Raw genomic sequence first — 16,865 nt, forward strand, 5'->3', positions numbered from 1 at the left:
AGTTAGTTAGTCAGCATAAAAATCCATTAAATAAAGGAAGTGGATATAGTGCTGGCACCTGTTATGAACGTGAACAGCTTTTTTACTGGCACAAGTCCATCATTTAACTGGAGTATCAAACATACCAGTTGTATCTAGGCGAGGCAGGGTTGGTTCGCATCCAATATGCCCGAACATTCAACTTTAGTGCACTCATCTATAGCATGGTCGACTTTAGGGCATGTGACCAGTAGTTATTAGTGTTAGGGTCAGGTTCAGCTTTGGTTTCTTCTTCACTCTTGTTATACATAGAAGTCACTTCAGTTGGACGTTTATAAGGTAGAAACTAAGGGACTTGGGTAGCTGCAGTACCAGTGGTAAAGTGGTTATGAGTATGGACTATGAGTAGGGACCTTGGTTCGAGCCCCAGCTGTCAATTTTTTTGCTTTCTTAGGTTTTTTGTCAAAGTTTTTTTTTTAAATGCACATGACTGCTGGCAAACTTAAAAATTCAAACTTTCTGGAATGCTTTGGGGTTAGTCTGAAGACAGTTTTGGGCTTGGCTGTGCCTAACCAATGCTGCCAAGCCAGGGGCGTATGCAGGAATTTTGAAAAGGGGTTTCCACTACAGCTAAATGACTGTTATATTAGAGTAGTTTATATTACCTGACTGCTCTATTAGAGTATCTCGATCTTTTCGCCAAAATCATAATTCAGAACAATGTTATAAGTGTTGCTATCATGTGAGAAACTATTATATAACCAAGATAAAATGTTCTGTTCCATGACAGATTCCAGATTCTGGAAACCTGAAGTTTCAATTTCTTAATGTTTCAAGTACTGTGTAAAATCCAAAGGGGTTTCCTGAAACCCCTGGAAACCCCTCTCCGTACGCCCCTGCAAGCTGTAATGGAGGGAAGATTTAGGGTGACATTTTTGGCTGGAAAAACCCAGTTCTTTATGATCCTAATACGGTATTGCTCTAAAAACTTTCTAATTAAAAGGTATGGTACCTGTTTCAGTCGCAAACATTCATCCCAAACGAAATGGGAAGAATACTCGTGTGCAAAACAACCCTTTAATATGATTTTTTTTTGTTCACTCGCACTCTTGTGAGACGACATTGCGTTTGAGTGGTACTGTATACAGTAATGTATGATTAAATAGTTATTCCTTACCATTAGGAAATGTTGGTGGATCAGGAAAATCAGGTATAACTGGTGAATGAGTCATTTGTCCCCATACCACCAGCACCTATATATAAATACAAGCAACATCTCATTGTACCATAAACAATCATACAAAGGATTATGATCATAAGTTTGGTCTTGAAACAACTAAATACATTATAGTAGTGGTTAGTTATGAAAGATAATCAGTGATTATCAAACCACATATGTGACTGTCTCTGGGAAAACCGGTCTTATCGCCCATTTAAAAGTATCGAGAAACGTCGGTTTTAAATATTCTGTGTGTTGTAGCTGGCCAATGGTGGTAGCTACGCATACCAAATTTTCACACGTTTCACAACAATTTCTTACCTTCCTGATCATCCACTGAAGAAGTAGTCAACAGCTAAGTTTCCCGCCATTTTAGATAGTTTTTAAACCGAGGTTGTCTGTATCAGGCGAGCTCCAGAAGGGGTGGGAGGCGGGGGCCCTGGAAGGCGGGCAAGATGGTGTTCAAAAATTGAAAAGAGACGTGCTAGGATGAATTAGACCAAGTTATAGGCCATTCAGGGCTCAGAAGTGGCTAAAATGAAAGGAAATTTACAGCACAGGTCATTGTCCAACACCACAGAGCTGTACAGCCACACACAGCCATCTCCTGGTCGGCCAGGGCTCCATCAAGACCCCAGACCACTCGTACGGCTCGCCACTGTGCTCTAGAAAAGCAGCCAGCAAAAGCAGACCACTTTACTCTGGTCGACTGTGGCAGTGAAACTTGATAGTGCATTCATTAACCTTTGTGTTTGTGTGAAAAAATCAAACTTCCTGTCTTGGACGATAAGAACGGTTTTCGTAGATCCAGTCACATATTATGCAACAGCAATTATACAACATACAATTCGCTCCAATAACTAGCTTATGTATAATGTAAGCAAAGATTCTTGATTTTGGGAATAAGCTGGAAGTATAATATGGTAGTTAAGCCCAGGATACCCTCTGCATAAAGTGTCCACACTATTGGCCACAATTTTGCACTTTGACATCATTGCGGACAAGGTCCATACATTATGCCAAATCCAAGTGCTAAAAAAATGATACAAGATATTGATGGTGGTATTGCAAAACAGCTTTATGGAGAAAATTCCTACATTGGCATGTCTACTTAGTTCATTTACTAAAGTAGGGTCTTGCCAACATAGCCATCATCCTTATCTCTAGTTTTACTACTCTTATCACTTGGATCCTTACTTAATAACTTTCTAGATACCAGTGCTGATATGTACTAGGTAAATATATATTGTAAGTATGCGTGCACAGTCAAAATAGGATCAGAACATGAAGCACTGTTATAGTTATATGACATAATCTTAGAAAACCATTGATCTATGCACAATAGTACTTTTGTAATAAAACGCATTCAAAAACAATGGGTAAAAGCACAAGCTTCAGAAAAAAATTATGCGAGTTTGTATCGCCTTGCTGGTCGGTGAACTGACACTCCAGTGGATAACTCCTGGGCATCATCATGTTCCCCTATTGATAGGGAGTTCAAAACTCCTTGTTCATCTTCATAAACATTTGGGTTTCTGAGTTACAGACATTTGTTTATTTTGCGGCGACAAAAGAATTTACGCACAACGATTTTTCTTCAACGAATTTGTCTTCTTTCCAAATCACAGAAGAATATTTTTGGCAAAAACTATACCTTGGTAGATTCACAAATTCATGGCAAATACAATGAGCAAATAGTCAACTCTGTACACTATTTTATCAGTAAGTTATGATGGTTTATGTAAGTGCCTGTAGAATATTTCCTTGATGTCTTCTGTACATATTGATTTATATGCTCATCCAGGTATCTACTGCTGTATTTCTCACACTGCTTATCTTATGAAGCTGAAACTTTGCCAATCCATTCCTCTGTGCCTGTAGACAACAAAAACCAATAAAATGAATTTTGATAAATGTGCGTATATCGAAAGTTTTCTAAAATTAGGTCACATATAACAAATTGGCAATGAGGATGGCTCATGGAAACATTTGTGAGTTCAATCCATCCAAAGAGTCAATTGAGCAATGCTTTGATATTATTGTCAAGCAAACAATATCAAATCTGAAGACAGCAAAGGAAAGCAATTTTTATCACAATGTTGGGGCAAGTAATCTTTGTCAAACTCAGGGACTTGGCTAACCCTTGTACCATTACAGATCTCACTCTCAATAACATCATGGAGGTGCTAACAGCACACTATCATCCTAATATAACTGAGATTGCCAAAACGTTTCAAGTTTTTCAAACGTGTACAAGAAGATAGTGAGCAGATAGCAGACTGTGTGACAAACCTATGGCATCCGGTAAAAAACAGCAATTTTGGGCTGAACTTGGATACCACCCTCCATGATCAGTAATATGTGGACTACGTAATTGTAAATGTCAACAAGCATTAGTGACCTGACGCTTGTTGTGGCACTAGAGACTGAGATGGCATCAGCTCAAATAGAATGTGAAGGCTTAACTTTAGTCTTTGGTGTCTGTCATTTCACCAATATTTGTACAGAGTCACCTCCAAGTTAGTGACTGACCACTGGCCTCTGTACAAGATATTTGTAGCAAAGAGGGCATACCCACTATGGCAGCTGCTAGAATGTAGATACAGCCAACCAGTGTGCCGGCTGTATGTCCATACTACCCTTGCCTGGGCAATCCAGAGACAAGGTAGAAAAGGTTCACATTGTCATGCAGGTAGTGTTGCACCGATATGCATATTTTCACATTTACCAATACTGGTTATTTGCTAGAGGTGTGCAATTATCTACATATATCTGATTATCGAGATATCATAAGACTAAAGACTACAGGTATATTTATCTAGACAATAGTAAACTTCTGTAAATTACTTGTATACCAAAGAATATCTGATGGTGTAGACACCTCCTGGGAACTCCAACTCTCCTACCACTTGGAAACATTGCTAAACTAACATTTTTCACTTTTTGTACTATTCAAATTGCAATTTGCTCACTTTACTGGTTAAAATATTTTAAATACAAGAAATAATTGTTTCAATTTTCGAGATACGTTAGATAATCAAGATAGGTTTAAAAGAAATATCTAGATATGTCTAAATTTGTCATCACACACCTCTATTATTTGCCCATTCTTGTAACCGATACACCAATATTATAAGCAATATTCTTCAGAACAGGGGAGGAGAAGAAAATCACCTAAAGTTTGTATGCACATTCCTAGTGGAATAGCATTCACAGAATTACATTGCATCTGTAATAATGTAATTAGTTGTGTGAGTGTCCGAGTCTACAAGGTCTGCTTTGCCACTACCCCTTTTATGGAAAAGGAAGCCTAGTAGTTATAAAACAGCAAAGCTAGCTTCTCAAAACAGTATTACAGTTGTAAAGTGTGATTCCAGACCCTTTGTGAAGGACAATTGATGGGTAGCTGATAGTGTTGTTTCAGTTAACTGTAACTAAAACTAAAAGTACTTTTAGTAAGGTGAATATATTTAAGTTAACTAAAACTAAAACTGTAACTAAAAACGAATGTATATAATCACTAAAACTATAAATATAACTAAAATCAAATCTATATTATTACTAAAACTAAAACTGTAACTAAAACAAACGTATATAATTACTAAAACAAACGTATATAATTACTAAAACTATAACTATAACTAAAATCAAATCTATATTATTACTAAAACTAAAACTGCCAAGTTGATCTTATTATTAAAACTGTAACTGCTCGCTAAATGTATTTGATACTACTTCTAAAACTAAATGCAACTAAAATATCTATATCATATAGTTACGTACATACTATTAAATCTATAACTAATAAAAACTGTTTGACCAAAATTCACGAACTCAGTAATGTAGGTACTAGGTAGTAGTGATGGCCTATAGTATGCTAACCGTTTTTGTTAATGGTCACTGTAAGTTACTGCTTTTAGCTAATGGCTACATTTATGCATACCTGCTTCAACAACCCCTATTGAAAGAGTATTTTCTACAAGTGGGGAATCGACATCTGGCAAACGCAACAGATAGTAACTTGGAAAGGGAAGTTCTACTAAGAAAGAATAAGGAATACCTGTGACAGAGATTGCGTAAAATGAACTGTATTAAGTATTGTATTAATCTATATTATAAAAAAATTGACAGGTCTTGTAATTTAAAGATTTTGTATTACTAAGCTGGAAAAATGGTACTGAAATTATAACAAAAGTTTCATTCACATAAAATGTAGTCACTTGGTGCTTACTATTAAAGCTAAACAAGGTTTTCTTATGCACAACTAAAACTATAACTAAAAGGTTTTCAGATACATAACTAAAACTGTGTCTAAAACTAAAAGGTTTTCAACTTTTTAACTAGAACTAGAACTAGAACTAAAACATTTTCATGTATATAACTAAAACTGTAACTAAAACTAAAAGGTTTTCATAAGACTAAAACTAAAATTATTGATGAAACTAGTTACAACTATAACTAAAACTAAAACTAAAACTCCATACTAAAACAACACTAGACTAGCTGATAAATGCTGCATGCCTGAAGCCATTAACAATGGTCTCAGGTCTAGACTTTGGGTAATTACACAGCTCAATTATCCATCTTGTCCCTACAGGTTTTACAATACTTAACCTGAGATCCACAGGTTGTAGTGGTCTGCTTGAAGAGCCATTGCTAAGCTGCTCAGCTATTTTGGCAACATACCATTCATTAAACGTTGCACCAACAAAATTCTTGGCTGGTTTATAACACTGATATCTAGAGGCTGCAACGTGTCTGTACAGCTGGGTGGACCGATTACACAAAAATATGTTATTGGTTTTTAACAATGACAGCACCCTATCAGTAACGTGGCCACTGAATTCATCAAAGAAAACCAATGAAGCATAGGTTGATGGGGAGTTTCAATTTGCCTTTTTTTTCTTGTAAATAAGGAAAAACAATCTTACTGACATATTCTACCATGGTGTCCTCATTGACCAGTGGTTGCATGTGTGTTGCTGTGATATCCCAGTTTGGTGGAAATAAAATAAAAGGAAGACATTTTGTTGTTGTTCCTTTGTAAACAAGCTGAAATAGAAGAAAATCCCCTGTTACAAAAAACCGCAGTGATCTGTCTCTTGTCGTTAATGCCAGTTGTCTTTACCCTCTTTAATCCCTCTTTCTTCATTGTACACTCTGACACTGGAATGTATTTAATGCCTGTCTGGTCCCCAGACATGGGTCAAGCACTTAGGTCAAGGGCTTGAAGCACTTTTCAAGCACCTGTATAACTGCTTAAGTACAAGCACAAGCACAAATGCTGCAATTGAGTAAATGCTTCAAGTACAAAGTGAAGCACTATTTAAGTACTTGATATAATTACTTAATTATTTTATTAACAAACATACATAATGGTACATGCAGTCATGCACCTATTGTTTTAAGTACTATTGTTATAATGAACAAACATCAATCGGTAAAAAATTCATCTTTCAATCTGCACCTCTCAAGCCTGAAGACTTTCCCTGCTACACTGAATAATTGTTCTACAGGTACACCTCATAGAGCAATTGCCGACTCATTTGATTAGTTGCACGTGTTACTGCGCATGCGTCAGTATTTTAATTATAGCACTGATACTCTTATTGATGCACAACTCTGATAGCCATTGGATACTAGTATTTTTTACCTGCATCACGGTGAGTATTACATCTATTAGTTTCCAACATTAACTCGTTTTAAATGCTTTAAACTTCATTTAAATGAGAAGCTCATTGCATGGATCAAATACTTTTGATAAGAGCTGGCAGCTTTTGTGCTTTAAAATGTGCTTATAAGCACTTTGAAATATAAGTAATTAAGTACCAGCACAAGCACAAATTCTGTACAGTAACAAATACCTTTTAGCACTTCAAAACAAGTGCTTAAGGTGCTTATAAGAAAAAGTGCTTAAGGCTTGACCCATGTCTGCTGGTCCCAGTTCATTTTGAGATCATAAGTATGTGACCCGCTGAGGGAAACTGGCCATTTTTGCACAATTCTATTTTGCTATATTGAGATAAACTGGGTAAAAATGTGTGCTACATAAAAATTTTATGCACGTTTCAATTGCTTTGTTATGCACTGAAACAAAGCTCAAATCAATAAAACCTATACACCACCAGATTCTCCTGTTCATTGGGAGTAAGACAATATTTGTTTTGTGTTCATACCGTATACAGTATGTGAGTTATGGGCACTTATTTACAATACAGTAGAAATAAAGTTTATCATCATCATCATCATTTAATTGCTGAATGGCCTTCTTTGTCCGCACAGAGACGTACAGGGAAAACACTATACATTGATCAATGTGCCAGCTATTGGGGAACAGACTAAGCCAAATCCCATCTTGTAGATTGTTTCAGTCACGAGTTATGATTGATTAAGTAAGCGCCTAGAATTTATTTGCCGTATTGTTGCTGTATAAATTGAGTTTATTCCTGTTCCAACTGTCTATCGCTATACGTAACTCCAAGACTATTGATCCCAAAAGGCTGAAACTTTGGCTGTCCAATCCTTTGTATGGCATGTGACCCACTGAGCAAAAACCAGGCATTTTCACACATTTCTCAAATTCCATTTTATTGCTTCTCTCTCATCTATAGTATTTCTACAACAACTGGTCAACACAATGTGGCCACTATTACATTCTAAGGACATTGGCTCTCGGCGCTGTACTATTCCAGTCCCTACAGCTATCACAATGGCAGTATTGGTGACCCCTCCAGTTTATACATTGGATGTATAAACGTAAATCCTTGCTTAGCTCATCACTTAGCATTGCTGGCCTACCACTCTTCTTCTTTTCTAATTCATCAAAGGAAATTATCTCCTTAGTTTTCTGTCTGTGCAATTCAGTTGTTCTGATAATTGTCTTTTTCAAATCATTTACTGTCCTACACTTCAACTTCAACAAAAAATTGCTTGATAGCTGTTGCTGTGCCATGTTAGACGGCATCAAGACACATGGTAGTGTATTGTGTGGCCAAGAAAGCCGGCACACCACACCGTGAGTATATTTACAGAAAGAAACAAGATGCAATTTTCGCACATATGTAGCTCTGTGCTCCCTTCTCAAATTGGAATCATTTTTACACTGCAAACGCCCTCCACCTTTAGCATCCCACATACCAAAAAAGAGCAAGATTTCCTAACGCAATCGTGAAATATAAGCCTTCAAAATTTGGCTTAATTTCGTTTTTTTTCCTTCTTCATTTAGGAGTTCAGGGGGCTTAGATTCTTCTTTTCACACACTTTACAAAAACCATTATAAAATGCAAATGTGTACCTCAATTGTCTTGAGCTTTGGTACACTTTAAGAACATATGGTGGTACAATCACATACCAAGTTTGGTCCAAACATTCATAGAGCTATGGATAATTATTTGTGTTAAAAAAGGCCGACTTGTTGGGGTAAACCACTTACGGGAATATCTTAAAAATCAGTATGCATAATTATAGGTTAACCAACATAGCTCAAAGGGGAAAACGTTAAAAGGAATTATCAAGGCCAACCATAGGCTGGCTTTGGAACTTGCAATTACAAAAAGAAGTGATATCTGCACAAAAACAGCCAAGCTGTGAAAAAAGGAACCTGGGTGAAAAAAGGAACCTTGATGAAAAAAAGTTGTGAAATCAAAGGTGGCGGCCAACAAATGGCTGCAATAATGTTAATGCTCATTGCAGCCATTTGTTGGCCACCGCCTTTGATTTCACAACTTTTTTCACCCAGGTTTTTTAAGGCCGCACCTTTTTAACCAGGTGTGCGCCTGGACTGAAATTGTTTTCGGAAGTGTGTGTCTGTGTGTGTGTGTGTGTGTGTGTGTGTGTGTGTGTGTGTGTGTGTGTGTGTGTGTGTGTGTGTGTGTGTGTGTGTGTGTGTGTGTGTGTGTGTGTGTGTGTGTGTGTGTGTGTGTGTGTACCTACCTATCTATGTACCTATGTTTGTCCGTACGCACCCACGTGAGCAAATCGGTAAAAGCAGCTTGCACGTAAGAAGTATTAAAAAGCGAAATGAAGTCTGTATTACACTTCCGCATAGGTAAACTTTGCTCTGAGGTGGCTTCTTCTTGGCGGTCTGAAAAACGGGTATGGTCACTCTTCGTATACTTCTCAAACGGTCTTCCCTTTCGGTTTTGTAGATGTTTAACACTTTTAAGTGTATCCTTCGAGTTGAAAGGGGGCGTTACCTGTACTTACGCGAATGAAAATGAAGTGCAGCCTCGAGGCTTTGTCTACACAATTTGCGTGAGAAAACACGATAGACACAGTTGAGAAGATTCTTCTGTGTGCAATTTGCTGTTTAAAGTGGTTTGTTATGGTTATGCTTCCTTAGCAGTGCATAGTCTGGCACGGCCACCCCTTCGCAAACAGGAAGGGTCTGGAGACTCTAGCATTGTGTACCTGTGAGAATGGAATGTAATTAGTGGGAGAGACGTGGTTTTCCATAATTAAATTGCATCATTATCGTTAGTCATTATGATATTCATATCCAGTGGAACACTCAAAAAACTCTCCACTTATAACTTACAAGGCTACTTAACGTACTCTTTGTACTTTCACAAATAAATGCCATCCTTATTTCTTCACGATAAGTCGTTCTAACTGGACAAGACTCGAGGCAAACAAAGCAGAAGCCATAGTTTGCTGTCTATCAAGTTAGCCAAAATGGATATCCACGTCACTAAATGAGCAGGTAAACGATTTGATTGGAAGTTTTTGGTAAGTTCGCACAAGTACACAATGCTACAGTCCCCACACCCTTCCTGTTTGCAAAGGGGTGGCCGCGCCAGACTAAGCAGTGCATACCAACGTAATTGCCGAATTACAAAATAATTCATGAAATACGATAAATTACTGTATTTACAAATCTAATATTGTTTAGCTGAATTAATAACAATAGCATGACTATAAACTACAATTATATACATGGTTGATTAATTGCCTATTTGGTTAGAATAGGGTAGGGTAACTGATGGGCACCTGGTTTTTAGAAGTAACATTACATCAACTTGTTTCACAGCTTGGCTGTTTTTGTGCGGTATTTACCAATGGTAGCTCTTTGTTGGTATAGTGGCCATAAATCCCTCGCTTCACATTTCCTACTTCACTTGATGGATGCCTGTGAGAATTATCCCCAATAATCTTTTACACTGAGTCATTTGCTGCCCGAATGGTAGACGACAGTACAAGCTTTGACAGTGGTCCATCCAGACTGGGCAAGACCACAGCACTGAAAGATGAGTTGAAAGATGAGGCTGAAGACTTAGACTTAAAATACTTGAACAGAGACATCACTGTTTTGAGTTTAATTTGAACAATAAATAGATTGTTGTGTTCACTGATTGTAATCTCAAATGATTTTCGTATGGCTTTGCTGCTACAGCGTATGAAGTCTTTAGCACGCAGTTACTTCTGGTGGCCAGGTCTGGATTCAGAAATAGATACTGCATTGAGTGTAATATAACCAATAGAACCATCCAAAAGCCCCATTTCAACCATGGCTAGTGTGAAAATGAACTAACAAGAAGTAGTCTACTGTCCATTTCTGTATGTTAGTCTTGATGACCCATCACAAATACTATCCCTCCTTTCCTTATGTATGTGGGTAAACAAAACAAGCGTCAAAATTCTGCTACTTTTATGCTCCATATACTTAAAGTAGAAAATGGAAAGCCTGGAGCACCAAGACTACCCATGTGGACGTTGCTCCACTGTACTTTGTTTTTTTGCATATGTACCTTGCATGTATCTCCAGTTGTCAATGGGAATATCCTTGATATAATTAGTGTGGGCATTGAAAGGTGCCAGTTGGGATTTAACTTATGCATTGCCCAGGCAATGCAATTTACTCATGGATTTGATGCCCAACCTGCTCAAAGATATGATACACTTTGACTCGTTACATTAAGCAACACAGAGCTTTTAAATTGTGGGTTTTAGTTTATGAGTTAGGCTAGGCTTGCTAAGTTTCAACTAGTTGATAGTTACTAAACTATATTATATACTTTAACATTAAAATAATCATTTGGGCAATGCGTAGAAGCATGTGTACCCACGTGTCAACCATTGAGCAGACCATGGAACACAAAGAGGACGGCTACATAGATTTAAACAGGTGAGTCCTAAGCACTTACTGTCCCAATAGCAAAGTTAGCAGGGTTAATGTAGTACAAAATGGTAAAACTACATGTAGATCCCACAATCATAATTTTCTAACTACAGTCGTGCAATCAAGAGTGCTTCTAAATACAATCATAAACTGTACAAAAATCATAATGCACTAACTTTTTTTGACGGAATTTATTTTTTTACATACACATACACACACATGTCCTTGCAAACATCAATACAGCATTTCAAAAAGTAAAAGAAAAAGGAAGGCTTCACGTTTAAACTGTGGGCAGAGAGGCGAATTCTGCCCAATCGATTACTAACTTATGGATTAGCAGCGAGGGGTAGCCAACGTCTTGGAACCCTTGTATACCATCTGAGATATCCAATTAGAAATCCATAAATATTTAGAAATCCCAAATCCAGAGCCACGTACAACACAAGTTATTTTTGTTTCTATCCATTCGTGAGTTCAATTATGCACTTGTCAATTTCATGCCCCACCCCCCCCACCCCCGGGCGTCCCCACACCCCAGATGGGGATTTGACATTGCTTCTTGTCCCCACCCCTGAGGCAATTGACAGTTGTCAAATTCACTGACCGATTTTCGGTAGTTGCATTTCTAAGCAATAAAATTGCACTTGCTATAATTTTACTAGCTAGCTACAGGGCAGGTTTATTACTAGTCGCATACATGAAATATTCGCTTAGTCATCCTTGAGGTGTTGTCAAATCCCCTACTATAGGGGTGGGGACATAGTGGGGATTTGACAGCCGATTTTGCCCCAGTAGTGGGGAATTTGACACCACTATTTGTCAAATCCCCTGTATTCCCCCACCCTCCCCCAGGGGTGGGGCGTGAAATTGACAAGTGCATTACGGCCACCGCTCTATACAATGATTCAAATCAACAGTACAAAGTACACCTATGTCTATTCTGAAGTTCCTCTGATCCCCTCAAAGTGTCCCCTGCACAAGTGTTAGCAAAAACTCGAGGTAAAAACATTACGATAAAAATCTAAATAGAATTATAAAATATATTTTAAATACAGAAATGTTTTCGAAATACTTAAATATGGGGACTCTCGTACACCGTGTTGGGTTTTTGCGTGGGAGCTGGCTACCCCTGGTTGGCAGCCTCCTCCTCGCCTTTCTAAACTAGCCTTCTCCTAGCCTTTCTAAACTAATTGGCTGAGTGCATGAACAAGCTCTCCAGTGTTTTTGTTCGTTCATAAATGATAATTGAAGTTTTTTTGCACAGTACCACGTAGCAAATCACGACATCGTGCAGAGCCCCAACCAACAGACGATTATCAACGTAAAGTAAACTGAAATATATATATGAAAACACTCACCATCTGTAGGGAAACCAACGTAAACAAGCTGAGAGCAACACACGCCATTTCAGGCCACTGCAGAAGGTAGCCTTGGTAGCTTTTGTTGTGGTCTCTATTGTTTTAATGCGTTTTGTGCGATGTACGTCGTATACGGATTCCGTAGACTTTAAGTTCTGGGATTATTTTTTTATTTTTTATTTATTTTTATATTATTTTTAAAATGATATTTAATCAGGGAAAATAGCGTCAGCCAAAGAAGGCTGTTTTTCAGCTATGCCCTGAGAGCACAACAAAAAAAAATACAATATCGAAGTGTGACGAGCTTGTTGCTCTGTCGCTTGGTGAATAGTACAGCTCGAAGTACAGTATTAACAAGGGCGTATTGAGGGGGGTTTCTGGGGTTTCAGGAAACCCTGTTTGACAGCAAAACAACTCATAAATTATTAAACTTGCCTCAGTAAGATACCCTGGTAGGAGTGGAGAGTACAAATCGGTAATGACGATACAGGCTATGCCTTTACCCGTATTTAATCATAATCATAATCAAATACCTTTACTAATCAGTCTTTCATTGTGAGTCTCACTAGCTATCACTGACATTATAAATAACCACAACCTAGCCTGTCAGTTCACCAACTAGGTAAAATCATGTACTAGCGGTCAGTTGACAGCTGTTAGTATGAGTGTTATTCTGTATTGTGAGGGAACTGGTAGAGGATCAATTACATATTAATGGCAGGCCGGGCTAGGAATATTAGTGGAGGAGAATGGAGCAATAGTAGTAATAGTAACAACAAGAGACTTGTAGTGAGGAACTTAAAAGAGTCACAACAGTACAGGTGTATAGTGTCTAATGAAGCTGGTGATACAATTAGCTAAGATCAAATGTTGCTACTTTTACTGTTTTGAGTGAGCCTATTAAAATAGTTTGCTTGGAATAGCAGTGCACAGGTCAAGAAAACACACTAGGAACTTCTTGAAAAAAAACATTATGATGAATTTTCTATTATAGTAGCTGACTGTTCTATTAAAGTATTTCGATTTTTAGCAATTCTAAGTAAAGATTAGCCATTCTCCCTTCTCTTTCCATCTTTCCATCTTTTCATTGCTCATGCGTATGTATAAGATGCAATTGCATCTATACTGCAATTTCAAGAGCTTGCACATGGTAAAATTTTGGAGGGGGGTGCTTCACCACCCCAAGCAACCCCCTAAATCAGCCCTTGATGAAGCTGCTGTTACTGCCTAGAAGAGTTTCTGGTGAGGAACTGTGTTGAGTGGTTGGTAGAACATAAGACTGACTTTTTCTTTAATGTATTGTTTGTTTGATTTCTCTCCTTGCCTCACCCACCTTATGGTTTTCCATGTTGTGGTTGCATGTGCTTGAGGACACACCACAGTTTAGTTTCTGTATGTGATACATCGTCAATGATGGTTCTCTCTCTTGTGCCTGCTGATACAGAAGCTATTTGAAGCACACAACAGATATGGATACCATAATATTCTGGAGGTCTGGGGCATGCCCTCAGAAAAAAATCAGGTTTTAAGTACTCAGCATAAGATACAATTTTAGACATTTTTGCTGTGGTACAGGTAAATAAATATAAAATATGAATATGTGACCGGATTTGCGAAAAGGGGTCTTCCACACACATCCAATTTACGAACTTTGATAATTCATAACTTCAGATTAGAAAAAGTTATTGACTTGAAATTTGGACAGGTGTGAGTACTAACATCGGTTATTGGATGGAGAAAATTTCAGGTTTGTGTCCTTCTTGAACACAAAGTTATGGTATTTCAAGTTCATAGAATTGGATGTGTGTGGAAGACCCCTTTTCGCAAATCCGGTCACATATTCTATTAGAATATTTGACTGCTCTATTAGAGTATTTCGATCTGAATCTTTAATACTGCAGCAAATCAATTGTAATAGTTTCTGGAACCCTCAGAACCCTTGATCCACCCCTGTAAGGTGATGTGTCTCTTATGTAGGGCACACTGAGAACAGAAAGCCCCTATTCTCATTGGATAAATATGTTGGGATTAGCAGATGGTAATATAATGCAGTTTGTTTAGAGGCTAAGGACATCAAAGATATATAGGCAAGTCTCTCCCAGAATTGATGCTTACCTTCATTCCTACCTACCCTCAACCATCCATCTATGGAATCTACTACCTTCTGATGTATACTCACAATCTTTAACAGACTTCAAGAAAGATCTATATGTACATTATACTCAGTAACTGAGGTCTGTACATTACCCCCCAAATTAAGTTAAAGTAAAACAATGATATCAATCTTAGTTTGAAGTTGGTCATCACAGTTACATTGAAGTTATTCTGCTGTTAAATCTGAGTGGTCATGGCAATGCAGATTTATTGACTGTTATATAGATGCATTGAACACAAAACCAGCAACCATGCACTGTTGGATCAACCAAGCCAAGTTCCCTCATTTACACGGGAAGAACCCTTTCCAACTTGCCTACAGAGCATCCACAGCCAGAATAAATTCAATAACGGTTCAGTGCAGCTTCAAGTGCATGACTTTTAACAGTGGTGGATTATTTGTAAAGAGGGTTTTAAGTATAGCCATAACGTTGACATGTATACTAGCTATATGAGTGTGTTAATGCACACTGCACACATGTTCTAGGGGCATACCCCCTGTGAAAAATAGCTACATAGGTGCTCAGAGATTTGCGTTTGGTAAAATTATCATCAGCACTTCCTACATAGTTAACTGCTAGGTATGACATCACAGAACCGAAACTCCAATACAACTTTTTAATATTTTATAGGGCTTCACATGTGATATAGCCGAGTGTTTATCAGTTATGATAGCTAGAGTAAAGTACCAATTAGCCATAATCATCATCGTGTCGTAACTGTCTATTCGCGGAACTGAGGCACACATGAATGCTCGCCACAAATTCAATTAAAATCTTGGCTGTTGCGGAAAGGGAAATCAGATTTTATCAGCTAGCTAGAAAGTAGTTAAGCCCATTTTCTATTGAAACCATATGCAAAAGCACAGTATTTAAATTCTGGATACACCTATAGGACGAACGACGAGTGAACAATGAAACAATCGCTTGTGACACTTCAAACTGTCGATACGCACATGGCACAAAACGCATGCGCAGTATTAAAATAATAGAGACCACAACAAAATTCAGTTTTATGAAGAGTGCAGCTGACCTGAAATGGCGTGTGTTGCTCTCAGCCTGTTTGCGTTTGTCTCCCTAAAGATGGTGAGTATTTTCATTGCTAGTATTTTTTAATTGTCTCTGTCGGACTTCGCATGCCGGCAATATTATATATATATATAATATATATATATATATATATATATATATGTATACAGTGGAACCATGGTCACCTTGGGACCAGATATATCTGGCCTTTATATACAGGTGGCTGTTATAGAGAAAACCTGTATAAGGTGGTCAGCAGCATTTTAGTGGCTATGGCCGTTATAAATGAGTGATTATTATTAAGAGGCTCGCGCCAACCGCAATGGCAGTAATATTTTTAGACAAGGTGAGCTTGTTATGAATGTTGGTTATAGCTATTGAATACGTTTAAGCAATGAAGCCTGATATATTATATAGTATTCATTGAAAGGCAGGAAGTGTGATAATTGTGCATTAATTGAAACGGTGCCGTGGTGCCAGACAGTTGGCTTAACAAGCCACCATCATAGATATTATATACTACGTACCGTAGTATATACTATCTATGCCACCATAAAAGGTAGCGACCGCTATATGAAGGAGAAAGTTATGTATACAGTGATTCATAGGCAAATTCTTGGTTGGCCGTTATACGCATTAGGACATGACAGGTGACTGCTTAATGCTGACAACAATGCATACATTTGTATGGGAAAATATTTGGGACCTCGTGTCCATGGCCGTTATGCAGAGGTGACCGCTTAATCCAGGTGACCGTAACACAGGTTCCACTGTATATATATATCTAATCCAAAACAGCCAAGCTGTAAAAAAAGAGTGCGGCCCTGAGAAAGGCTATGGTGAAAAAAGATGTGAAATCCAAGGTGGCGGCCAAGAAATAGCTGTGATGGTAGGTTAATGGTAAAAATTTTAATAACGACAATTCAGGTGAATTTTGTGCCAAGACCAAGCGGCACCAAATTCACCTGAATTGTTGTTATTAAAATTTTTACCATTAATCTACCATCACA

The 16,865-nt window shown here is 37.9% G+C and overlaps 2 protein-coding genes across 8 annotated transcripts in view; one reads left to right on the forward strand and one right to left on the reverse strand.

The window, feature by feature from the left end:
• Positions 1–13,265, reverse strand: part of LOC136238938 (hemicentin-2-like) — an 80,485-nt gene extending 67,220 nt beyond the window's left edge. For 6 of the 7 annotated variants that reach the window (XM_066029652.1, XM_066029648.1, XM_066029649.1 and 3 more), the window contains exons 1-2: positions 12,674–12,786; positions 1,157–1,232 (exon numbers count right to left, since the gene is read on the reverse strand). In XM_066029652.1, the coding sequence (XP_065885724.1) occupies positions 1,157–1,232; positions 12,674–12,721 (124 nt within the window). In that variant the 5' untranslated portion in view covers positions 12,722–12,786. Of the gene's footprint in view, positions 1–1,156; positions 1,233–12,673; positions 12,787–13,121 lie in introns of those variants that run through there. The other variant, XM_066029651.1, reaches the window with a different exon arrangement.
• Positions 13,266–15,820: 2,555 nt separating this feature from the next.
• LOC136238120 (hemicentin-1-like) overlaps positions 15,821–16,865 on the forward strand; it is a 105,073-nt gene continuing 104,028 nt past the window's right edge. The window contains exon 1 of the mRNA XM_066028458.1: positions 15,821–15,912. Within this exon, the coding sequence (XP_065884530.1) occupies positions 15,865–15,912 (48 nt within the window). The 5' untranslated portion in view covers positions 15,821–15,864. The remainder of the gene's footprint in view (positions 15,913–16,865) is intronic.

The sequence above is a fragment of the Dysidea avara genome, chromosome 11 (assembly GCF_963678975.1).
Source record: "Dysidea avara chromosome 11, odDysAvar1.4, whole genome shotgun sequence".
Taxonomy (NCBI): Eukaryota; Metazoa; Porifera; class Demospongiae; order Dictyoceratida; family Dysideidae; genus Dysidea; species Dysidea avara.